The 26,801-nt window shown below is 45.6% G+C and overlaps 1 protein-coding gene across 1 annotated transcript in view; it reads left to right on the top strand.

Annotated features, from left to right (window-relative positions):
- Garz (Sec7 domain-containing protein garz) overlaps window positions 1–26,801 on the top strand; it is an 82,697-nt gene that overhangs the window by 37,810 nt on the left and 18,086 nt on the right. The window contains exons 20-28 of the mRNA XM_077682265.1: window positions 3,061–3,185; window positions 5,200–5,332; window positions 7,390–7,505; window positions 12,495–12,654; window positions 14,123–14,381; window positions 17,369–17,568; window positions 18,421–18,661; window positions 21,636–21,817; window positions 25,936–26,116. Of these exons, the coding sequence (XP_077538391.1) occupies window positions 3,061–3,185; window positions 5,200–5,332; window positions 7,390–7,505; window positions 12,495–12,654; window positions 14,123–14,381; window positions 17,369–17,568; window positions 18,421–18,661; window positions 21,636–21,817; window positions 25,936–26,116 (1,597 nt within the window). The remainder of the gene's footprint in view (window positions 1–3,060; window positions 3,186–5,199; window positions 5,333–7,389; window positions 7,506–12,494; window positions 12,655–14,122; window positions 14,382–17,368; window positions 17,569–18,420; window positions 18,662–21,635; window positions 21,818–25,935; window positions 26,117–26,801) is intronic.

Raw genomic sequence — 26,801 nt, forward strand, 5'->3', positions numbered from 1 at the left:
ACAAAAAGGGATTAACAGCCATTCTCAGTGAACACAAGCGACTGTGCTATGCTTGTACCATGCCATTGTGCACATTATGAAATATTAAGATGCTATAGAAAGCAGTGTAGTTTTGGAGCAATGCTACCTGATTGTGACAATTGAAGTTCCCTTACAAGTGTGATTTTCTACGTCTGGCATATTTTTGGCACTTCCAACATACCATGGTTCCAAATGACCCCCATGATCACATTAACTCTTTTGTTACCGCGGGAAATTGACCAATTTGGGGAGTCTAACAAAACATTTTTTCTGTGCTATACATATTGGTTAGGCACACATTGCAGTGACATAAAATACAGATGATTCTATGCACTTTCCAATGACACCAGTTTTAATAATGTTTTCATAAATAATGATTGCGAAAAAAATGATCAAATTCGAAATTTTTGTCCAGGTTTCGGAGAAAATTAAAAAAATAGGAAGTTGTTTATAATAAACCACCAGTAGTAGAAAAAATTTAGAATATACATTTTGTAGGTGAACATTTCAAAAACCCGTCCTAGAAAAAAATTGAGTTGCGCGGTAGTACCATTTTTCAGATATAAAGAAAAATGTTAGCACGCGTGGTGCCCGTGTCGTGCGGTGAAGCCCAACCTCTATTTCAAATTTTGCTATTTTTTATGGTTCTCTGGATGAAATCTGGTGGATTGACATCAGTAAAGGCCCCAATTAGCCTTCACGTGATGCAAAAACACCTTGTCAATGATTATGACCAGCACAATTTGAAGGCAAGCAAGCGATGCGAAAAAATCCGTTTGGAGTTGAAAACCAAACTCTGTGGTGGATGCTTGTTGACGTTCTGATCATTACTTATCAGTCAGAACTTTAATTTGCGGTTTACTATCATGTTCTGACTCATTATGGCAGCCCTGCTTGCAGGAATAAGGTACGATATGCTAGAATCGTGCCCAGCAAGCTTTCACCAAGCTGCCATCGTGCTATGAAGCGAGTTCAGCACTACGAGCCTACATTGCAGCGCCACCTAACAATTTCGAAAAGAAACAATTACAAGGCTGTTGGAGACTTTGTCAGAGTAGACAACTCTACTAAGAAACGACACTAGACTTCCGGAAATACCCTCGGACAAAAACGAAACTGGCCGGTGAGCAGCTGGCGGTGTTCAAGACCGATTGGAAGCGTTGTCGTCGTCTGAACTGATATCCGCCGACTCATGTTATCTTTCGACTTTCAGCGGAAGCTGCAATCGCAGAAGTAAGACGTGGGTAAAGTGGAAGCACGAGCGGCATGCTTGTTCTGAGGAACAGTAGCGGGCAAGGGAGGCGCCATGGCAAATGAGCTTGTAGTTAGGTAACTGCGTAGTAGCGCCAAATAAGAATTTCGCAACGCAAAAACGAAACCGAAACTTTTGGGAACTGGCTGACAATGCCAGGCACACTTGCTAGGCATGCGGGGGACCATCAAAAAAGAACTTTGGCAGAATAAAGTGACCCTTTCTCCGAACCAAAGATCACTAGTGAATAGCTGGTGTCATTTTCAAGTAATTATCCCTCTCAACGCTGTCGGATTACAAAGCTGACAACATTATTTGGTGCTTGACTTGCCAGGAGCCTTTTGATAAAAAAAAATTTGGTAATGCATCCTAACCACGAGCGGCATGCTTTTTTGTCAAGTGCAGCAGCCACGCCCCCTTCCTCAAAAATACACGCACCTCAGCTCACAAAAAACGCCGCCAAAAATCTCATTGTCACCAAAGTGGAAAAATTTAAACTTATTCTAAAAGTGCAGTGCCCAGACTAACCACTGGCTGCACTAGGTGTACGAGAAACGACTACAACATGTCGAAATAGGCAATATAAATCGTCGATCACCGGTGATCGATTTGAATAGGCGTGGTAACGAAAGCGTTATGAGCTTTAAAAGCTAGCAAGTCTTCCCGCACTTACACATTGTGAGAGGACAAGAGCCATATTCCTGTTTCTGAAGTGGGGATATTTTTCTCAAATTTGTCATGTCTGAATTGAAACAATTGATTGGCCGAAAAATTGAAATGAATTAATTCATGAACATTTGGTTCTTGCAAAAATTAATTTTTTAGAGTATTCGTTTATTCTCTGTTCTTGCTTCACAGTGTACAGTAGAACCCCACTTATACGTTCCTCACTGTTACGTTTTCGTGGCTATTATGTCGTGGTTGTGCAGTCCCACTGAAATGACCATAGACGACCATGTATTACAATCCCACTTGATAGGGCGTCATCCCACGGCATTCCTGCTTTATACGTTGCGATTGTTGTAAAACAGACATGAGGAAAAATATAACGAGCACTGTTGGCGCACCACCGAAATCCGGGAAACAAGAAGGCACGGCACAATGCCTGTAAGCATCATCATCATTGTCACCATCGCAGTTGTCGCTACCCTATTTGCACGGGAACGCATTCTCGTGACTGCTCCCATACACATTGTTGCGCGTGTTTTCTTGTTTTCTTGGTGGCGTCAGGAAAATAAACAGCCCTCAAGCTAATGACAAACTTGACGTTCTGCAGGTAGTCAACAAGTAACCGATACGGGAGAAATACCTATCGCGAAAGAGTTTCAACTGCTACTGTCGACTTTGGACTCAGTTGTAGAACCTGATTGAACTGGATGTTGTACGAAGGGATGGGAACCACTTCGGCGATGAGGACAGCCACAAGGCAATCTAATTATTGGAGAAGGGCAACGTCATTCCTCAGAAATGCCAAACTTGTATCAGAGAATGTTTTTAAACCTTGAAAATTCCAAGTAAATGTATTTTTTGTTTGAACTGTGTCTTATGTCTTTTTTATGATGTTTAACAGCATGTTTTTCCGGTACTAACAACATGTTCATGTTATTACATTTCCCAGCCAAGCCATTACGTTTTTTTGTTCCGCGGTCCCGTAAAAAACATATAAGCAGGGTTCTGCTGTATATAAATTGGCTGGTGATGCTGTTTCAGCAAATGAGTGCAGCAAGGGCTCTATATGTGGGCTGGTAATAATGACATGAATCTTGGGTTTGCTTGCTTTTGATTAGGCTGAGGACTTTGTGGACCCTTCTGGAGAAGTTTCGTTGCTCCGCACAGAAGACTGTGCAAGCACTGGGCCTGGCCAACAGCAGCAGGGCATGTTCGTCGCATTGTACTCTTACCTTACCGACAGGTATGGTTGTGGTACCTTTTTAATCGCATTACTTGGGGAATGGAGTCTGACAAACATTCCTTGCCATTTCTTGCTTCCTTTTAATGCTGCTGCGAGCGTTGTGTCAGCACAAGAGACGTACTGTAGTATGATGGCAATGAGGTCTTGCGCATTGTGACAAATTCAGACCAGGAGTACTTTAGATCTTAGTAATAACAGCGTGTAGATGCAGGAAAGTGAGCAAGATAAATATGTTTTTTGGTTCGTGCGAAATAAGGCATGAGCACAACCTTGGTTCAATATTGAGAAGAAAAAAACAATTTTCAAACTGTTTTGGTTCCATGGATAGGTCTGACCTATCCAAATGTGCTACCCTGTCTGCCTGTGTCTTGTAAAAGTTGTGAGCATTATATTTGCGCAGTTTCAAAATTGCCTTGAAATGTCATGCTTACTCTAAAATTAAAGGCAATCATTCTAAGTTAACCTAATGGGAGCAAGCTTGCAGAGCCAAATTATTCTGGAGGAAGAAAAAATTGCCATTTACCTTTTACTTTAATAGTGCATTTTTCTGGTTTTTTTTCTTCAGGAGCACGAGGTTAGTTATAAAAGTAATGCCTTTAATTGTTTTTCTGGATAGTAGTTTGTCTTTAAGTTTGTAACATTTGTTTTAAGATGGGACGTGGCAAGCAAAACTACATGAACAAAATTTATTCAAATAAGGAGCATTTAGTATCTTAATAACAAAACTTACATCGGTTTAAGGGGGAAGACTGGTCTTAGAGCTATTGTTTGATTTACTAACAAAATGAAACTGCAAAGCATTGTGGAGTTTTTTTGCACTGATTTCAAATCTGCAGTTAGATTTTTTGCAAGTTGATAATTTTTTAGATAATTTATGATTAATTTCGTATATTTTGGGTCACAATTACAAAATAACCACTTTGTACAGAATGGTGATTACCACGTGGCTAAAAATGACTGAAGAATACAATGTCGGAAGGGCTTCTTTGATTTAACTATTTTTGATCGTTTTACAAAACACTGAACTTCACTCCTCCCGAGCTCTGCCAGAAATGTCTCACAGGTGGTGTCAGTTGAACACAAAGCCTCCACTTGAAAATTTGTTTGCAACATTGTATTGTATGCACATTTAGGTATCAGAAGCAAAAAAATTACTGTCGTAGCTGCTCTGGGTTCCGAGATATCTGTCGGCAAAACTCTATCTTCGTGCTGCAGAAAAGTGCAGTTTTACCATTGAATTCTGCGCTAACTGAGCTGTAGAGTGCACTTTAAAATGCTATTTATAATAAAATATGCTGCCTTTTGATGAGAAAATTCACAGACTGATAGAAAAGTGGCTGTAGATGCTGAAAATGCCATTTTTCAGAAAACGAGTTTTTTTACTGTTTTTAGGCACCCATCTGCCCCCTTAAGATTATGTCTTGTGTCCTTTGAGTTACAAAACTAATTGTCTCCACAATGTTGCCCCAAAAGTAACTCATTAGACAAAAACTCTACAAGATTTTTGTCAGTGTGATTTGGAATGTCTGTGTTGTGCAAGGAAACTATTAAATTATTGTTTTATTTCTCTTATGTGTCAGAAAGGAAAGAGAAAGGTTTCACCTTTGTTTTGACATATAATTATTTCTGATTTCAAAAGGAAAATGAAGTCCCTTCCCTTTTTTTGATACCTGAAGGAAATGAAGCAGTAATCAGCAGCTTTGTTTCACAGAATAGTGCGTCCTGACTACACTGGCATAAAAATCTTGTAGGGTTTTTTGGCTAGTTACTTAATGAATTATAAGGCAAATTTGATGTAATTAGTCTTGTAACTAAAAAAGTGTAGAAGATATCTCTTTGTGGGTGTGTGCCAGCATGGTGGCAAGGTAGTAGTTTGTTGCAGGTCTCGTTGCAGATATCGTTTTTCGGCCGCAGGCACAGTGTGGCAGCAGGGGTTAGCACACTCTACTAACTGTGCAAACGATTCTTGGTAGGATGAGAAACGAGTAGTCCATTTTTCTCTTCCTGGCAACAGCCCACGGGGTCCGAATCCAGAGGACGAGCGAGCTCGAGAGGCTGCCTTGGCCTGTGTGGCCAACTGCCAACCAGAGCTCCTAGTCTCCGAATCGAAGTTTCTTCGGGAAGATGCCCTGCAGGAACTGGTCAAGGCAAGTGTTGGCGTTTGTATCTTTATTTTCAGGGACAACAAGAGGGAAACATGTTTCGCAAACTCTTTCTGCCACGAATTCAAACAAAGCAAAGGTAAATGAAGGCTAACCAAATGTCCGTTGCCCCTATTTTGTAATTGCAGCTTCCACAGAACATGTACCAATGCCAAAACTGCTTTCTGATTTAGCCCCCTGAACCTTTTCACTTTTAGAGGGCCATTCAGAAACCTCTGTGTAGCCCAGGCAAGATTTTTTTCCCCCTGTTTCACTGCTTAGTGTGACCCTCACAGCAGTATCTTTCTTATCCTTAAAGCTGAAACTTATCAAAAAAAGTCTTGTTCATAAAAAAAAAAAAAACTGAATGGCTTCTCCGGACTCGTCAGCAATGCTGCATTGTTAGAGGTGTGCACCCCAGCATTGAAAATACAAGTGTTAATGCCTCGCCATAGTGTTCCCTTGTGCCAAAAGGTAGCTGAGGAGCACCAGGGAAGGAGATGAAAATGGGGAAGCTCGGGCCTAAAATTGCACCCAAGTTAACTTGCACAAGGCATTGAGAAAAGGTGATGCAAACAACGGAGCAGATTGTTCTTCTAAAAGCGTTAGTGAAAACAATGGAGCAGATTGATCTTTGGGACTTTTAGTGAGAAACAAAGTGTGGGGCCCTGTAGCATGCCTGCTCGGCTGTCCACTCAGTTAATGGTGCCTCACCAACTGGCTTGCTAGTCCCGTGAGGCCAGCTTCTGTAACCTTGGAGCGCACCCTGTAGTTGCAGTGTGGCCATTGCTGCTGAGGTCCAGTCTAATGTCTACTAATTGTGGCACTCCATTAAGTCATAAGACGGCTTTTCTGTTTCCTTGTTGCAGAGTTTGAGCATACGTGGGAGCAGGAGAAACCTAAAAAAGTTGGGAAATTTTAAAAAGACACTTTACCAGATGCTTTTTGTTTTATTATGGGAGTTAGTCACACAGTCACAGATGACTATGTGGTACTCACACGTAAGGAAAAAGTGGAGTCCTGTGAAGTATGTTTCTGCAAGGTCATAGCACAAGGTCTGTCTGGTTTGCTTCTGAGGGCTGGTATTGAGACTAACTCTTAGAAATTTCTCGCACACATTTCCACCAGAATATCGGGTCTTTTTGTGTGCTCAGTGAACGTCCAGTTTGTGTCAGGTGTGGGGACCCAAAGTGGCAAGCTTGGCTGCAGTGATTAAACTTAAAGGGACTCTGAAGGCAACGAGCAAGTTGGTTTCATACGAGAGTCTGACCTTCCCATAGCCATTTTAGTGTTCATTCGGTGCCGAAAGATACCGTAATTGCTGAGAAATCAGTAATCAAATGCTAACCAAACGTGACGCAAACAGCGACTGCAGTCCCTGTTTGCATCACGATAAACCGAACGCAAGCGAGGCAGCGGGGATGTATAGCGGTATAGAAGCAACAGAATACAATGCTACCACGTACCAAGCAGTTTGGTCACTTTTGGTCAAATCAGGTGTGCTTTCCCGAACTCGCACGTCTTTTGCAGTGACTAAGAAAAAAAAAAAAAAGAGGTTTCTTTATGGTACTTGTGATCAGTATTGATGCTTTGTTGAGGAAAAACATTGTCCTTTTGAGGCCTTGCGAATATTGGCGTTGAACTAGCCGCTCGCGCGTAGCTCGCATGCTTCCTCAACAAGCGGTACTGCCGCCCCAAGTGTGAATGAGTAGTGCCATTCCCTGGCAGCCAGGAAAGACGTCACGCATGCCAGATAATTTAAGCACTTCCGGGGCAAGTTTCTTGGTACAGCCAATGGCTGCGGCACCTGTCTTCATATTTTTGCTTTTTTCTACCTTATTTTTTTTTAAAAAGCTACGCGTTAGAATGGTATATTCGTGTTCTCGGTGAGCTAATCTATCGATTTAGAGCAACTGGTATTTTGACTTCATTGTCCCTTTAAATGCTGCAGCAAAACAGCCTGTTAAACTCCTCTGCATTATTTTGGATTGAACCAGCTGTGTACATCTTCAGCTTTTTCTAAATACCTCTCTTTCTATGTGCCTTTTTTCTTTTCATTTTAGGCGCTAATTTATACCTGCCATGGCCCAGAGAGTCACTCATCAATGTCCGGCGGCTATGATGAGCATTCAACAGTGTTTCTTTTGGAACTGCTGATCAAGGTTGTGTTGCAAAACAAGTACGTACTCTTGAGAAACATGGCTTGATGTGGTGGTGTTTGCTAAGTACCGCAGACGTTTTCTTAACAGTGGAGGACATTTTTATTTTCAGTTTTGCAGGGTAGATAATATGGCTGTCTGTAGTGACAGGGTTCGCACAGGTCCTTGAAAACCTTGAAAACCCTTAAATTTAGAAGTGTAAATTTCAAGGCCTGGAAAGTCCTGGAATTTTTAAATGGCCCTTGAAAACCCTTGATTTTTCTGGAGAGAACCAATGGCCCTGTCTTTTTACAAGAACATAAAGTGTTTGTTGTGGATTTTAGGTGTCAACAAATGTAAAGAAACATTGTAACAATCAAGTTTTAGTGTATTGCGTGAAATTACAACAAGTTCGGATTTTCATTATTACGAGGCAAAATTGAGAGCAGGCACTTCTGAATACAATCGATGTCACAATACAACATAGTGAAAGACCGCTTCTGTTCTCTATCTTGCATCTTCCATCTAGAATGTGGACGTTCGCTCATTGCATGTGCTGTGCCTCATACGCTCCATTTGTGTTTGCTCTTACGTGCAAATGGTGGACGTGTACATAGTTAGTCCTGCCTTGCAGCAACACTTGCTGATTTAGTTTCAGCTGACACTCTTGCTGACAAAGGCGATGCAGGCAACATTAATGAAGTTTTGAAATCAAACAGCCTGAGCAAAACACCAAGAAAAAGAAAAACCTCTAAATACCAACCATGAAATAAAAAATAAAGCTGCGGGAGCATTCGCGAACCCATTAGGGCCTATCTAAATGTGCACTAATGTGCTTAGGTATTGTGCAGTAAAAAACTTTTGAAAACGTTATAAATAATCCAAGATAAAACATTAGATGGAAACCTTGAAAATGTGTTTTCTGGTCCTTGAAAGTCCTTGAAAACCCTTGAATTTTTGCTTTTGGAGCCTGTACGAACCCTGTACTGCATGTTTTTAAATAAACACATTATTTCATGTATGAGAAATTTTTATAAAAAGTGTCAGCACTTCTTGTTAACAATAGTAGCAGTGCTGTAAAAGAAACTTTTTGGGTTGTTAAAAAACCAATGGCTAAGGCGTACATTGCAGTTACACAAAAGAAGATTTGTTTATTGTTGCTTATGAGTTCACTTATAACAGTAATATAGCAAAGAAATCTACTTCTTTAGCATTGCTATGTTAGTTTGTCATTGATCTTAGTTCTTGCACTTATCTGTACCTAGTTCCAAGACCTTAAGTCCTCAGACTTTGCTTAAAAAGTTATTTTAACATTTTATGGGCAAACATTAAATTAATTTTGGGAATGAGGTTCTGTTGAGGGAATTAATGAGGGAATGAGGTTGGGAATGGGGTTGGGAATGAGGTCCCTAAGACTCGAGGTTTGCAACAATTTGAGTCGGGGTAACACTACAGATTTTCCTGCTGAATTTAATCCAAGTGCCATCTAATTTCAGTTATTTCACCCTTGTGCTACCCAATTTAATGGAAGTGCTTTGATTAATGCAAACTCAGTCTGATATTTGTGTCTCCAGGGCCCAAAGGGGTGTGTTAATTAGCAGAGGACTTGACGTCATTAGTGACTCAGACACTAAATAGGCACTCTGTCGTTATGATTGCTTCATTACTCATTGACTATGTTGATAGAAATGTCATCTTTCGGAAAAATAAATTTCATTTTCTGAGATGAAGTTTCTGCCCCCGAAGCAGCCTTTTGTTTCATGTTGAGGTGCAGCATTATCTTCTTCCTGCTTTAGGTGACAGAGTTCTGGGATGCCTAGTATTTGCATATGGCGGTAATTGTTTCGGAGCACTGCCAAGACAGCATGACCGGCATGTAATATCAGCCACAGGGTTATTTTTCTTGTAGGGTAATTTCATTGGCACTGCAGATACTATTCATTATTCATGGGCTAGTGTAACTTTTTTTTTTTTCTGTTAGAGCATTTTAGTCTCTGAAACAGGCATTTCCAGAGTTGTGCAAATATCAAATTTTGAACTGCAAGACGAGTGCAAAGAGTAAACACTGACTGCTAATCAAATCGAATATATTTGGTACGAATATCCTTGCTTTAATGTATACCGTATTTACTCGCATAATCCTCGCACTTTTTTTTCGGAAAAGTCAATGCAAAGTTAGGGGTGCGAGAATTATGCGGAAAAAAAAAATCCGGTGCACAGTGTTGCCAATTTGCCATATGCCAATCCCGCTAAATGTAGCGGTCGTTTTTTGTATAGGTAAGCTCAGTGTTGCCAACAGCAGCTATTTCTTTTTATTTTATTATTTACAACGTAAACAGTCTCCCGTGGATCAGCGATCATGAAATTGCCGCCTTTGCTTTCTGGCGCGCGCCTTATCTCGTCGTCGTATGTGCGTGCCCTACTCCAGTAATGCACGTTGAAGTCGGTGACGCCGAAGCGCCTGCCTGCGGCACGGTTGCCGTGTTCGATCGCGTACTCTTTCGCTTTCAATTTGAAAGCGGCAGTGTAGCTGGCGTTCCTCCCCATGGCGAAGCGGCACCAAGCACAAAACAATTAGATCAAAAAGTTCTCAAAACGGCAGCGAGCTATCCACCACTGACGCGAGTGACTCACTGACTGCTGCGCGCCGCTCAACGGCGGGACCACGACGGCGACACGACGACACGACAGCGGGCTGTGCGAACACCGTCTAGTTGCGCGCACGCGAAACATGCGCAAAACCGGCTCAAGGACAGTGTGCCTGTTAGGGAGTAGCCATACAGGTTGTTAGGGCGCCTGGATGGCCTTGGATACACAGCCCTCTCTGCCGAACGGAGAGGCGGCGGGGCAGGGCGCGCGCGTTGGAGAGCGCGTGCACCATGCGGGTTTCGCGAGCAGGCAACTTTCACCGCTGCAAAGTTGGGGGTGCGAGGATTATGCGAGCAACCAAAAAATTCAAGTTTTGGTGGCTCACATTAGGGGTGCGAGGATTACGCGAGTGCGAGGATTACGCGAGTAAATACGGTAAGTGCTTGTTAAAGGAGCCATGAAGAGAAAATGCAAGTTGGTTTTATTCGAAAGATTTCGTGTTTTATAGTGCCCCCAGCGCTTGTCCGGATACAAACGGTGCTTTATTCACTGAGAAATTAAACAATTTAGGTTAAAATTTTGATTTTCCCGCTCAATCGTGCGTTTTCGTGGTCCCAAGTGACATCACAGGAACCGACCGCTCTGCAGCCTAGAGTACCTTCATTCACGCATCCGCCGTACAGGGTAGAGACACGTAACGCTGGCGCCGCCATGTTCGGTTGCTCGCTCGCCGCCGAAGCAAGTCATTGTGTCAAAACCGCGCTAAAATTATCGCCGCAACGCGGTTTACTGAAGAAGTTTGAATCATATTGTCTGTTTCGCGTTGCTAGGTCTCGTGGGAAACGAAAAGAATAACGCGTTGAGCCCGTTGGCCCAATTGCGGCGGCACGGGACCGTTCGAAAATTGTCTCCACCCTGTACAGCGGTGTTGGTTTGTTCCCGCGTTTCTTTACGTTCCGTAACCTAGATGGCGCCACCGTACCGTGGCAAGCGTTTGGTTTGTTTTTGCCTGCATTTAAACCTGGCTTGTTTTTGTTCTGGGAGAAAATATTCGTTCCCTGAAACAGTGCTCGCTCGACAAATGGGGTCACGTAAGACACCGTTGCTTGCGTAAATCGGCCAGTATCGTCTGCGACAACCCCAAGCCCCGTAATGCTGTGCAGCTAAACCAAAGCATGCTGTGCGCAGTACGAACAGCAGAACGCATCAGTACTTCTATGTTTACATGTGCTTTCGTAACTTCCACTGTTTGTCCCATCATTCTTATTGCTTTGTAAAGAATGTGCCCTAAATTTAAGCGCAAATCACTCGTTCGTCTAGTTTGTAAGCTCTACCTAATTTGCGTCTGCTTCTGCCAGCCTCCGCCAATCGCAGAGCTTAGCCCATGTGACATCACAGGTTCTGTTGCGGGAAATGAGCTGGTGGGTCGCATGACCATTCCCGTTTTTCCTAATTATGTAGCTTATTTGAGCGAAGTTTACGTTAAAAGTGGTGTCAGTATGATTCTAACGAGACAATCTTTTGAATGAACCAAACTTGTGTTTTCTCTTCATGGCTCCTTTAAACATTGCTACAACAAAAAAAAGAGGACAACTTAAGTAGTCAGGACTTGACGCATCTGAATGTTTATATACTAGTGATTGATAAGAAAACTGTACAAAAAAGTAAAACTAACAGAGGAAGACAGGATGGCGAACAACCAGTGGAACAAAAATTTGGAATTCATTGCCATGAAGAAATGCGGGTTCCTCAACATGCTGCGCATGCAGCAAGTATGTTTTACTGACCCCTCCAGTCATTGAGAAGAGGTGAGACATGTTAGCGGCTGGAATTATCTTACTGCAAGCATTACCAACAGGTAATACCTCTTTATTCCTCACTGATGCCGCTATACTGGGGGGAAAGTTCTTTGCGGCTTTCAAGTTTTACTCAAGTCATGTTCTACTTCAGCTGACACACACCAGAGTTAGCATACACTGGGTTTCTTGTGGGGCTTGCACGGGTTAGGCTTTTCTGCACAACTTTGACATCGTGCAAAAGTGACAACTCTAAGGAGCCAGCCGCGGAGTGAACTTTGAAAGTTCGCATGTCATGCGGCAGAGCCAACTTTTGTTGCCCTATTAGTAATTCGTAAATTTGGAAGGTTTGAAAACTGTTAATATTTTGAATGGTAAAACTGTGCTGCAAATCGAGACGAATGCCAAATACTATTTACAAAGCAAGCAAAGTTTTGAATATTCGCAGACCTCTCATTTTTTTTGTTTAATCTCAGTGAGGATCATTCTTGATTGTGCATTTCTGCTGCTACTTGCTTGTGGGGCAAGCTACATTTCAAATGGCTGGTAAAGCTATTGTACAAGTAGCTGGGAATGGTTGTGACGGGGATGGGAAAGGCAAGGAGGGAGGAAGGAAGTCCAGTGCCGCATTGTTCCCTCCTGCAGGGACCGAGTGGGACCCATCTGGCCGGCTGTGCGGGACCACTTATATACCCTGGTAATGGGTGCAAGTGCCAGCGACTATCGATTTCTGTTGGAGCGCGCAGTCGTCGGCATCTTGCGCCTGGCCATCAGGCTTATCCGACGGGAGGAGATGACCTCTCAGGCAAGCACCAGTGCTGCCCGCGCGTTCGTCGACTTACGGTCAACTGATTTCTGGAGTAACACTCAAGATGGAACTGTGGCACAAATTAACCCTTGCACTGACAAGTTGCTTTTCCCTAGATTCCTTTAAATCTTCTTGGTCTTTTGTTTATTCAGCTATCTAGAATGACTGTTTACGAGTAAGAATGAGCGTGCCCCCTTATTTTTAGACATTACGTAGATTTTTCATAGCAAGTGTCCAGATAAAATGATCAAAACTTTTCGAAAATGCAAGAACGCAGAGCACTATCTTTGGATGAGTCATATTTGCCTTTTGGAGTAGAAAAGTTGGTGTGTTTAAAATTTTACTGTTGTAAAGGGAAGCCTTAGTTATTCATGCAGATGAGATGGACAACTATTTGATACAACAAAAATTTCAACAGTGAACCAGGTTGTGTACTGTAGCCTTCATTGTATAAGCAGAAGCACGACTACAAATATCAAGGCAGTTGTAAATTACCCTGTTCACTTTAAGGACACTATCATCTGCAGACATATTTTTCAGCGTACCGCGTATGTTATGTAACATGCTACTAATACAGTGTATTAAGTTTACAGGGCTCTCATTAGGGGTCCTGACTGTATGTAAGAAACCCATTTTGGGAAACTAGTTTGCAGTTCATGGCGTAAAGCTTGTGTGTGTGTCACTTTCATCACCTCATAGGCAATGGACAATGGTATGCCAAGATTGGTTAGATTTGGCCATGATTTATGCGTATTGGGTATGCAACACGAACATTGTGGGACCCGTGAGCAGCACTTCCAAAGGCTGTGTGTTGGGTGTAGGTGGATTGGCAGCAGTAGCATTCCTATGGCGGGCAGAGCAGTTGGGCTTAAAGGGAAACGAACATCTGGGTATTCATTCCTTTGGAGCATTTCTACCTGGCCCACTTAATAGACGGGCCAGAGGGCACCAGGCTTCACATTTTTTCGCAGTAGCATGCAGGTATGTTACTTGTATGGCACTGGGTGTGCAACAAAAGATGTGACACTTTGCTGTGTTGTAGATGTCAGAAGGTGGAAGCAGTGGTGGGGCTTTTTGTAAAGCAAACTAAGACCCGAAGTTTGACTGCATATCTGCATGTGGCACATTGGACACTGTGTGGTAGCATGTCAGGCTTGCTTAAAGTTTGTAAACTTACTGGCACAAGCGGAACAAAAGGCATAAGTAAAATTTGGTATCTGTAAGTGCAGGTGCTTCATTTCAGCCTAAAGCATGGTGTAGCGGAAGGTTAGCAGAGTGCAGTTGTGGGATGGTTCTCGAATGTGGGAAAACTAACTTTTGGCAGACTGCACCTGGAGGGGAGCAGGGCTTGTTTTGCAGCAGCAACCCTCGTAGGTGAAGTCTAAGAAACAGGCCTGGCCACCCTGCAAAAGATTGGGCGAGCGTGGTGTGTGGCTCAGTGGTGGTGGCCGTGGTGTACGCGCAGGTGCTGGGCTCGCTGCAGCTGCTGCTGCTGCTGCGGCCGAACACCCTGCAGCAGGTGTGTGGCCAGGTTGCATGTGCCCTGCACGAGCTGCTGCGCACGAGCGCCACCTGCCTGCAGGCACCCTCAGACTGGGCCACCCTGTTCTTGCTCATGGCGTGCGCGGGTGCAGGCCTCCGGCCCCAGCAGGCCCCCACACTCCAGCGGCCACCCTCCTTTCACCGCTCTATGACCTCGGTGGCCGAGAGCACCACCACCTCTGGTGAGCCCCAGAACGGTGCATGCTAAAGGGAGTGAGTATATTGGGCACTTATGGGGCCAACCCTTGTGGTGTCTTTCCAGCATGCGAGGTTTGTCGGTAACTTGACACAGTCGAACCTGGATATATCGAACTGTTCGGGGTCCGCAAAATGGTTTGATGTATCAATAATTCTAAATATAGAATATGCCTATCTGGAGCTTGTCTGATAATTCCACACATCACCGAAAGCTTTTTAAGATAGTGACAAGCGGTAGCTTACCGATTTGTTTCTCAAAACATGGAAAATATGAGACACAGTGCCATGACCAGTGAACTTCATTGGCATGAAAAGGGTCTGTGACCTTATCTTGCTTCTTCTGTGCAATGAAGTTCATAAAACTATCTTCGAGCTCATCGACACCGTCCAAACGAGAAAGTCTGGCGCCATCCGTTGTGCCACAACAATGGCAATCAAGCTGTGCGCTGATGCATGCTCAGCTGCAGTAGGGGGTTGGGAACGTAGTCAGGGTTGCTAATAGGGTCTGCTTCTTAGTCATCGACGATGTCCACCACGATTTCCATATTAAGATTTGCCCCAGCTTGCACATAGTCCATAGTCGTCAGCACTTACAAACTCGTGTGTTGTTTTGCCATCAGGTATGGCACATGGGAGGCAGAGTCGGAGAAAGTAAGAAGTGGTTTTGTTTTGGCAGTAAATGAATTACAGAATTTGTGTACTCAGAAGGAAGGAGGTCCCATAGTCAGAGACTGAATCAGGACCTGAATTGGAGCCTCCGGGAATGCTGACAGCTCCCTAAATTCAGTCTTGAGGCACTCAGCGCTGCCATCTTTGCTGTCCGAGCACCTCTCATCTAGAGCCACCGCAAAGCCGCTTTGCAGAACCAGTTGCAGGAGCATGCACACGACACGCTCTAGAATGGCCGGGCTGCACTGCCTTCGCCTTTATGTCAGCTTTGTTGAGCAGTGTCATGCTGAAAAGTGCTGTGGAGAATTCTGATTGCTTCTGCAACACTCACTTCTTTTCACCAGCCTCCACTCATCCAATAATGCCTGACTTCATCACTAAATTTAAATACTTTTGTTGTTTTGCAACCGTGACTCCGAAACACATGACGTGGCACTGTGAACAAGACGAACACGCTCCATGCCACCTGATCTCAGCCGGTTGGAAGTCTTTGTTGTTGATTGATAAAACAAAGTTTTTTTGGCTGTAAACACACAAAAACGTTCCCAAGGCTGCACCTGATGTGTGTCAGTATCGCACACTAGTGATTTCAGTTTGTAGTTAAAAGAGAGGGTGAAATATTGACTACAAACAACACCCAAGGGAAACGGACATTTTTGTGTTGTTTTGCAAAGTATGTAGCAGCTTTCGTACTCTAAAGTTTCATGCACCATAGGTGCTGAAAAAGGCTCATACTTTGTGTGGTTGAACTGCTTTGCAGCATGTTCAACCGGGAATAGCATCCTGGGATCAGCGTTTCAAGGACCCGAAAAATTTATTGAATGTAACGTGAGGGACATGTTAAGCTGGGGGGGGGGGGGGGGGGGGGCATAGCTTCGGATAATAGTAGGTCATGAAGCTAAGAGTCTGTGTGTCAGTAGCAGGGGCGCGTTTTTGGCGGGGTGAGTCGGGAGGGAGAGGGGTGGCTTCTGCGCAGGTGGCGTGGAGTGCACTAAAGCCCTGTTGCCTCCCCTGCATAAATGTTTTCCTCGTGCATGACAAAACACGCTACTGGGTATAACAGACCATACACATTCATAGTGACCAATCTTCTTCACACATCATGCTCCATTGCATGGATTGCGTATACTTTTGCCGATACTCTTTTCTCCCATTTGTTCGAAACCATCGATGCAAACATTCATGATGGTTTACTGGTGTTCTGCTTTCCACACAGATGAAATATCGTGCTTTGAGCTGCACAGAGCCTTTAAGCCTGTGTGCGGCCTATTGAAATGAATATAACATCTTTCTTAATTTGCAGTAGTGCATCAAACTCGTGTGTTTTAGGAATTTTGTTTATCAAAGGTTTGGGGTGTGCACCGTCCATCTGTGTTTCTGTACTGGCAATTGAGTGCAGGTTTCATGCTCATAGAGACAGACGGCTCGCAAGTTTGGGGATGAAAATCCCAAGCAAAGGATTGAAACAGATGACCATAAGCACTGCGAGGAACTCCCCTGTACTTGCCTCTGCTCTCATCCATACAAAGACTATAGTAAGAGATTAAGTTAACTTGACATCGTAACGGGAGCACATAAAGTGCAGTGCCAGCTACCAGGCTATCATTATATGGCACTTTAACTGGCAATGGTTTAGTGACTATTGTCTGCCTTAAAGGGCTTAAGCGTCTTTTAAAAGATGTTTATTAGTCAGTATCAGTGTGTTCAGAATTCATTATGCACCTATCCTAACCCGTTATGCACCTATCCTATCACTGGTTGTCACATCATGACATTTCAATCCTAGTACAGTTTATCATAAATGTGGTGAAAACGGTTGTTGTAAATGAATGGATATGAGGAAGTGATTCCAAATCCCTTTCTGCACTATTGGCATTACACTTTATCAGCGCTTCTATTTAAAGAATTCTGGCTCTCCTTATGGCTTGTTTATGGCAAAGTTTTACTGTATTTCACTAATGATTTTTTGCATTGGTTTTTTATTCTGATTAAGATGTTTACTTTTGGCCATCAGCGCTGATTCATCTGCTAAGGCATCACCACTTCCCATTCTAAGCCAAGAAAAAAAGATAAGAAACAAAAGGCACATGAGTGCCCTGTGCTGCTGAGCTTCGGTGGGGGGTGGGGGGTGGGGGGGGGAGATTTAAAGAAGCTGCATTTTCTCTGATTAAAGTGACAAGAGGTAGGTATGTTAGTTGGGGGAAGATGCAAAATGACTGAGGTAAGATGTTTAAATGCAGTGTAGCTGTCTGCTCGAACCATCACTTGGGGCCACATGTGCTTTTTGTGCCTGTGGGTCCAGTGGGTGCCCAGTCCGATAGCGAGCTGTCACGGGGCACTCATGGACGCCAGGAAGGCCCCGTGGACCGTGGCTACACGTCGGACAGTGAGCTGTACCAGCACCAGTCGCCCAGTGGAGGGGCTGTTGCCCGTGCTCCGAGCATCTCCCAAGATGACGTACCCAGAAGTACGGTAGACTCCTCGGCCGGCGGTTGGATACTGGTGAGCATTGTGGCTGTGGTACTTTGCCCACTTTTCCAATCCTTTTGGGGTAATACAGAGAAGGGGTGAGGAAAGAATTGGGTTTGGTTTATTTGCTTTGTCATGTTTGGTCCCTCTTCAGTTTCTTAAATGAAATGAAATGTGGCAGTTCGCACAATGCGGTGGTTACTCAGTGGACTCTTATGAGTAGAAGCAAGGATAAGGCAGTCTTTTGCTCACGTAATGGGAAAAGTTTACTAGGCTGCAAATATTAGCCTCACAACCTGTTAGTCTTGCTTCTTTTGTTTTTTCCCTCTCAGAGTGCAACATCATCTCTTTTGTGTTATCCAGTGAACTAAGACTGTGTAGTAATTGGACTACATATATACATACTATTTTGGATGAAATTGTGCTCTTGTGCGGCAAACACTTGATGTTTGCACATTGCTGGCTCACAAAATGCGACCTGCTACGAGAGTGATCAGTTCCACCAATTAGTTTCACCTGTAATGATAAAGCCTAGCACCTCTCTAGACTGTGGGGGTAGTCATACCAGAGGTTTGGGCACTGCTGTTCTTATAAATCATTTTTCTTTTTCTTCTTGAAGAACTGCCAGTAGGCTTGGTGTCCAAGTCTGAGAGTACTGGAAATTAATTTAGCATCGGCACTGATTGACAACCCCAAGCATATGAGGTAGTCTGTAGAGCACTGCTCTCTGTTCTCGAGACGAGACTCGAAGGAACAGAAATTTAGACGGGCTTCCGCATGCTAGTTTTTTCATCAACCTTTCGGAGCCCACCGCTGCTCAGCAGTGGCGGCAGCAGCACTTGGTTGTGGCGGGTCCTGATCCTCCCTCTTTTCCCGCGGCTGCAGGTCAGCGGCGGGGGTGCTGGTGCCGAGGAAGAGCAGCAGCGCGGCCGCAGTGCTGCTCCCCCCGTGAACCAGTTCTCCATCAGCCTGGCCTGTGAGCTGCTGCCCCACGACCCATTTGCACTGGCCAAGTGCTGCGAGTGCCTGGCCTTCCTGGTGCGCGACCTGGCCCACATCACCCCGAGCAACCTGCATGGCTGCATCCAGTGCATCCGCGTCTTTGTCGAGGCCAGCCTGCACGGAGGTGGGGATTGCAGGGACGGGCTTTATCTCTCAAGGATTGGGCGCATTTCTGAATCGCAACATTGTACAAGGGGAATGGGAGATTCTGTTTTAAGTTTACCCGAGTTTAGGAATTTACTACAAACCCTCTTCCTTCTCAGTGAAACGTGTATTAGTTGCAAAAGAAGCTGAAAAGCTGATGCACAGCAAAAAAAATAACACAAAATAAAAATTTTGATAGGGTGTGTGGCAGGGGCATAGCCAGGGAAGGGGGGGGGGCACACCGGGCCTGTGCCTCCCCGAAATGTTTCGTGCCAGGCTGGGGTGCGGTTCAAGTAACCTGAAGAACCACCTGGAGTCACCTGCAGGCGTGAAAACTGCAGTTTTAAGGACATTCTTGCTCATATAAAGCTGAAAACAATGGCTACGTCAACGTCTGATCCCTGTGCCTGCTCCATATGCTGTATATGTCAACATATGTTGACATATACAGCCCAGCTGCATTTCGCGCGGTGTACGCCGAGCTGCGCCGGGAACCTGCCGCGAGCCGATCGAGGCAGTCTCGCTGTTTCGCTGGCGGAACAGCACGGCCGGGAAATGGCGGAACAGCAGGAAAAGCCTCATATAGGCATCCATGTGGTCTGGACTTTAGCGTGTCATTCCTTGTCTTTACACTGGTACAAAGTGTAATAACATGACAGAGCATGTCACTGTATTTTGTGCAGTCAACTATCAATCTTTGATATGTTTATTTTTCTACCGACATCGCATTTCGTTGACTATTGCAGTTCCATGATTTCTGCTGTATGAAAAGCATTGCTTTCCCCATCTTGTATTTCCTCCACGTCAACAAAACTACAATTCTCTTTATTGTGGAGCTTTGTCTTTTTGGCACTATTCCATTGTTTCCTTGACCTCCTTCTTGGTTAGAATCAGAATTCTGTATTTGCTTAACCGGAATTTTACTGAAGCCATGTCTGTTCGATTTAACGGCTAGAAATAGAATGAAATTTAAGAAACGTGCAACAAGCTCAACATTCAACAGCAGTGCAATAAGGTGTTCCGCTAAGCGCAAGTTTACTATTCATGTTACTAGGACCAAAAATAACAAAATAAAGATGATTACTTAAGAACGAAGACGCACGTTTGCTAGCTTCACTGCCATAATATACAATTGTGCCGCACATACAGTCCAGTGCGATTTGAAGGTTATTGGTGGAAAGCTACTCTTTCAAATGAAGCAGACAGAACACCAGCTTTAGGAAATCTTCTATGCCAGTTTCGTTACCATCGGCAACCAAGTCTGTACTCGATAACAACAAATGTAAAGCTTGAAAAACAAAGGGTGGCAAGTCAGTCGTGCGAGCCATTGTTGTAGCATGGCACAGCCAATAAGGGAGAGAAAAACGCGAAATCTTGATTTTCATGGTTCCGAAACGAAACCGTAGGTCGGTGGCATGCTTGGCTGCTGGATGCTGGCGCGATAACCTTCAAATTGTGCTCGACTGCACTTCATAGCTGATAAGAAAACTTATTAGTCCCTTTCCTAACGGAAAATCTAAAACACGTGAATCTTGATAGTAAACAGCCGTGTTGGCCTCCACTTCCGCCTAATGAACTTCGGAGACCGCGCGCCACTCATGAGCGCACTCATGGTCACGCTCACAGCGCGTGCCCGCATAACCGCCTGCTCTATGGACAAACGAATCACCCGTGGCCTACCTGTAGAACGGCGAACAGGAATTTAGGTCGTCGTCGTCAGCGTCGTCATCATCATCATCATCATCATCATCAAAGCTCCTTAACATGAGCTTTACTGTTAGCGTTGAGCATACACAAATCACACGTCAAAGTCAGTTATTTCAAGCTTCGTTTGAAAAAACAACGCGCAAGAAGCCTTGCCTACATATTTCCCCCTCCCATCTTTTGGTCGACCGCGCCCTCCCCGAAAAAAATTCTTGGCTACGGCCCTGGCGTGTGGTGTCTTCTGGCCCCTTTGTGCCCCAATACATCCTCCGTCCCAGTCTGTGGGAAGTTTCAGACCTGCTGTCTGACCCGCCGCGGTGGCTCAGTGGCTAAGGTGTTGCGCTGCTGGGCACGAGGTCGCGGGTTCGATTCCCGGCCGCGGCGGCCGCTTTTCTGATGGAGGCGAAAAGCAAAAACGCCCGTGCGTACGAGATTTCGGCGCACGATAAAGATCTCCAGGTGGTCAAAATTAATCCGGAGCCCTCCACTACGGCGCGCCTCATCGCCTGCGTTGCGTCGGCGCGTTAAACCCTACAATCAAAAGACCTGCTGTCTGCAGCAGGACTGACGCTTTAAGTGAGCGGTGGGCAGTTGGGTTATAGGTGGTAGTGAAAGTTGGCCTGGGGTACTTGTGAAGCAAAAAGGTGGCGTCTTGCTTGGGTGGGCAAAAAGTGACAAACAGTAGGCTGTAGCTGTAGCCTAAACCGATATCATGACCGGAGGTGTAATTCATCATCACGGAGCAAGAACAATACGGGAGGGGAAAGGAGACTTCCTAGCGCAGCCAGATAATTTCACAAGCTCTCGTCATAGGTTAAGCTAGCGTCATCTTCTGTGCGTGAAGAAATTGCACGGCCGCCACGATAGGCATTTTACTGTGCAGCCACGGAATGAATTGCGGCTGCTATCATTTTGTCCATCAGGTGCCACTACCCTCTCCTTTGCCATCGCAGCTACGGAGCTTTGCAGTCCGCCTTGGTTTTCATTGTGATATTATCTGGCCGCTCGCCCGCACTTGCCGCAATTGGCCGTTTCCCCTTGTGTATATTCTTGCTCTGTCTTCATCATCAGCAACATATTGATTAGTCTTAATCTGTGCTTCATAGGTCTAGCAGGGACTGATCAAAGAAAAAAAACAAGAAACACAACTTTGTTTTTATTACTCCTTGAACCGTTGGCAAATTCTCTTTTGCTTTGCACTGTAGAATACTATGATGTAATTGCCTGCCTGCCAATGTTTTTTTCCCCAGGACACAACTGGGCCAAAAGAAGCGCGAAGCCGCGAGAGACCAAGCGAATGACCAAGGTGCAGGCCAGGCGCAGGGAAGAAGCCCTTCAGCGCAGGAGCCAGCAGCACAACCTTGGCTACGAGGCCGATGATGAAGACCGCTTGGAGGGAGCGCCTTCCGAGTACCAGCACGTGTCAGTTCAGGTTGGTTGGTGCTCCTAAGGCTTTCACAGGGGGGAGGGGCACGCCTGTGTTAGGGAGAATCCCCATCTTTTACTTGATTTATGATGAAATCGCGAGGTTGTGGCTGGTGTTATGGCACGGATTTTAGCATACTTAGCCAGAATGTCAGCTTTTGGTATTAAAAGATTTTTGAAGACCAGCACAGACATTCAAAATACACTTTCCTATGTAATGGCCACACGTGGGGCCTTATTTAGCTTCACTGGCCAAGTTAGAAAGCTTTGTGTTGAGATGTGCTTATTTTGGTATGATTGACGCCATAATAGCCGACACGTGTTTTTCCGGTATATCTGTACAGATTAAAAGAGTGCTGACACGAAACTTTCTTGTTACATTTTTGTCGCTGCTATGGGTGCCTATTAGCCCACTAATCATAGAATGGCACATTAGACGGTCGACCACAGTGTAAACAATCATTTACGGCGTCGTTTATTCGTGTCAGTTTCGGTTTCGACAAAACAAACGCCGAGCGGCCACCATGACAGGAGGGTGCACGTGACGTCACCATTCTTGCCGCACCGCTGACGGTCTGGACGCGCGTGCCCAGACCGGTCGAGGTTTTCACCATCCCCACACGCCCGGGCAGCATGACATCTGTCCCAAAACCATGACATGAGACACACAGTGTAGCAGCGTGCGCCAACTGCAGCCGGCGCGTCAGCCATGTCACGGGAGCCCCCACGTCGGCAGTTTGGGGCAAGAAGCAGATGATGTCATGTCGGCCTGCTCTGGGCTTTCTCGAGCGGGCAAGGATTAAAATGGATTAAAAATGTGTTGTACTGATTGGTTACTGTTGAAACTTGCTGGGAGATATTTCCTGGTAAAAAGGAAGCGTTTTACATAGTTATCTAAGCTTTGAAATTTCGTGTCACTTCTTTAAACATCGCTATTATTTATGCTGTATTTTCTTATGTATAGTATGATAAGTTTCCATCACAGAAGATTCCATCAGGCTGGGTGTTGTAAATGCATTGCTAAAAACAACAGTCCAACCTTGTTATATTAAACAGTACTAATACAGTGGAATCTCGGTCATACGAATCTCAAGGGGCGGCAAAAATATTCGTATCACCCGAAAATTCGTATCATCAGAAAACGAGAAAAAATGGAAATGTGCTGCGCATGCGACAGACGGCGGCAATATGGCGTCGGCTCTTGCCGCGAAGAGGTGCAGGTAGCTTCAGCAACCGCTTCTAACCTTTTGTTAATGTGGAGCCCAAGGTGTAAATTAAATTGCTCATGCGGGAAAGGAGCTGACAGTATGGGAGAAGCACTATAAAATGTCATCTACGCCAAATATCCACCGCGGAGGTGGCCCAGCCAGCTGCTGCTAGCGCTCCGAAATTGCCGCAATCACAATGAGGCGCGCGTCTCCCCATTGGCGCAAGTCGTGAGGCTGCTCCCAATGCCGTTAGCGGTAACCGAGGCAGAGGCTGGCGCCTGGGTGCCGGGCTGAATCGTCAGCGCGGGCGTCAAAAGAACGCGCGCTCATCGCCGACGCGACGCGCGCACACGAACTCAAGCGTGAACCGCATGCGATTCGGGCGCGTCGGCGTTTGCGCGCGCTTTCTTTTGACGCCCGCGTCGACGATTTCGCCCCCACGTCAGATGCTACCTCGCTCGTAAAATGACGCGCGACGCGCGCGTTAGCGGGAGGAGCCTGCCGACTTGCGCCAACAGGGAGGCACGCTCTCCATGGCGGCAGTTTGAAAGCGCTCCGGACAGCCCGCTGGCTCCGCCGGAGATGTTTAGGCTTACCACGGTGGCGGATATTTGATAGGCGCTTTCCCTAGCCGCGCGGACGATGCTTTACAGTGTCGTTTTCGGACACGTTATCAGCTCCCTTACTTCATAAGCAACTTCTTTTGTTCCGTAAAGAGCGGTCAGAAGCGGTCGGTCGAGCTACCCGCCCTACTTCGCGGCCGTTGACGCCGCCATGTTGCCGCGGCTTACCGCGCCGCGCGCCGCATGCGGGTGGACGGTGGTATTCGCGGTGGCGTCAGCGCGCCTGTGGCGTGCGCGGCGCGTTTTCGTTAGCAGAAAACGCTCCATGGCATCATGCGGTTCACGCTTAACGATTTTGTGCCTGCGTGCGACCAAGGCCACACGGCCGCACAAACACTCCCGCCTCCCGTCCACGCCGCAGTCATCTGCTCGCGGCTCGCGTGTTCGTATCACCCGCACTGGGTGATAAATGCGAACGGATCATCCGAATTTTTTTACATTGCGTACAATGCATTTTGGCCGGGGAATTTTGAAAATTCGTATCACAACGAAATTCGTATCAACCGAATTCGTATCACCGAGATTCCACTGTAGTTCCAATAGCTGAAATTTGATGCGTAAAATTGAATTGAAATATGCCAAAAAGGCAGTGCAAATGATCACTGAAATGCCCATTAACAATAAATGCTTGCATGAGGTGCAAAAAGTAGTGCAAATTATTATTAAGAGCTTGTGGACAAATAAATATGCACTTGAAGCATTAACACAATTTATTAACTTGGGTACAAAAAACCTCCATAGCAAAGCATGCTTCATAGCAAGTAGCAATCCGCTACTCACCATGAAATTAAAGTAATAAAGTCTTTGACTTTGTCAGATCATGAGCCCTATCACGGCCACATTATCACTTGTGCAGCACTTTTTTTATGTCTTCAAATACTGGTGTCTGAAAACGCTGTGCTCCCAAATAATGCCTAAACCGTGGTGTCACTTTCTGTTTTTAACTGTACTCAAGGTGCTTCTGGGTGTGCTCTACGCGTCAGCAAGGCTGGGTTTCTCTATTTTTTTCTACGCGGTGTTAATCTGAAGTTTTGTTGTAAGTGTTAGTAACGTACATTTTGTTGCATTTGTTGCCATTGCATGCCACATACAATAGAACCCCGATTATATGCCCCCTGGTTTTATGACGACCCGCTTCTTGCGATGGATCACTGTAGTCTCAGCAAACTCCCCATAGAAACAAGGCATTACAAGCACCAATTATACAATGCTAGGGTGCATGCGGTCCACTTCATACGGTGGCGGACGCTGGCTGAAATAAACCGGCGTTTTTCCCACCTTTTACGCTGCTTCGCCGCCTCATCCCGACCTTTATTTCTTAACCCCCGTTTGACGCTGCTTGATGTTCAGAAGTAAACATTAGTCCGCGGCGGGCCCGACCACTTGCTGAACAGACCCAAGCAAGCAGGCGGGTACTAGTGGGCTGTAGCTTAACCTTCGATGGCCCCATGCGCCAAAGCGCCAAAGCACCAACGCGCCAAAGCGCCAACGCGCCAAAGGGGGGAAGGGGGGAAGGGGGGGGGGGGCAAAATAGGTCTCTCTTTTTTATTTTTGAGAAACTTAGGATTTCACTTAGGGGCTTGCAAATTATGCGAGAATGCGCTAAATATAGTAATTTAAAGTAGGTCTTAGCCCACTTGTCACGTGATATGGCACTTTCACGTCGTTCTTTGCAAGTCGTATTATTGAGGTTTCACTGTACAACAAATGAGTTGACGAGATTGAGACGTTACTGGGATTGCAAGAGGTTAACGTGGCAGCACAAGCGTATATGAAGCAAGCTAAGAACACCACTGATTTATGCTTCTGCATCGAAATTGGGCTCGTGGCGCCTTAGACATGTGCTTGTGAGCGTTTCGAATGCCTTTTATGCCATCACTGTCTCCAGTGCATTGTAGGAAAGCTCGCCGCCTGTCTCAGGAGCAGTCCCTGTCCACGATTGCAACGTTTGAAATATTCATCGCATGCGTGATAAAGTCTGATATATAAAGTTCAAAGTACATGCAAATAATGCAACAAGTCGGCAACTTTTTGATGTAGGCCAGAGTTCGATATAACTAGGTTTGACTTTGCAATGCTGTATGTTTGCGGTAGCACACGGCACCCTCAGTAGGTAGCTATAAGCTGAGAAGTTCGGTGCGAAGTGTTTGAACCTAAGAACGTCTTACAAGCCAACTGAATAAGAATGCTGGAACCATGACCTTCACTTAGTAGACAAGGTATTGTCAAAGCGGGTGCTATTTTCATGGCTTACGGCAACACGTTGAGGCGTTCCGCTGTGTTGGCCTTTGCAGCTACTGGACCTTATGCACACGCTGCACACAAGGGCTGCATCAATTCTGCAACCCAGCGACCTGGTTCCCGAGGTCCTCTTGTCATCCGCTGGCCTTCCACTCTCGGGAGACCTGAGCAGGTTGGCAACAGGCACCCAGCGCCCGACCCTCTGGAACTCGTGTTGGTGCCCACTCCTGCAAGGTGAGGCCCTCTTTGCCTTGTCTCCCGGCATTGTGGGGTGGGGCGGGTAGTGGGAACCGAACAGAAGAATGACGGCTTAGAAGTACTCTTATGTCTACTTGGAATATTGGTCCATTGAGCAAGTCTGCAACCTCCTGTGGTTATAGAGGCATGAATCAGAGTTGTTGGTTGTGGCACAGCTATCCCAAATGCTTCTCCCACTGCCACGTGAAGAAGCCACCACATGCGTGGAATGACCTGAGCGTGAAAAAAATGCACACGCAACGCCGGCATGCACGAATCGTGTGCGAAAAGGGGCCATGCAGTTCACGCTTAATAGGAACAACTTGCCGTGCACGGACAGGGAGGGGGGTCACTATCTTCCGAGTGCGTCAAGGAAGGACAGTTGTGGTTATCACAAACGTGCGAACTAAAGGGTGCCTATTTTTTTCTTGTGTGTCAAAGTTAGAGGAGGGCAAGGGGTGTGCGCTGCATCAGACGGCCGGTTTTGTCCTTTCTTTTTTCTTTTACTACCCTAGACCGATGCCCCAGCTGCACCGGTTGATCAGCAGACCCGCCAGAAAACCGCACTATAAACGGTATTGTGCTCCGGCCAACCGCATTTTAAGCGGTATGCATATGCATCGAGTTCTAGGGGAGGCAAACCAGCGGTCACAAAAACCCGCGTTATATCTGGTGGAGCCCG

This window comes from Haemaphysalis longicornis, unplaced genomic scaffold, assembly GCF_048455015.1.
Source record: "Haemaphysalis longicornis isolate Haplotype H1 unplaced genomic scaffold, Haemaphysalis longicornis Haplotype H1 scaffold_1, whole genome shotgun sequence".
Classification (NCBI taxonomy): domain Eukaryota; kingdom Metazoa; phylum Arthropoda; class Arachnida; order Ixodida; family Ixodidae; genus Haemaphysalis; species Haemaphysalis longicornis.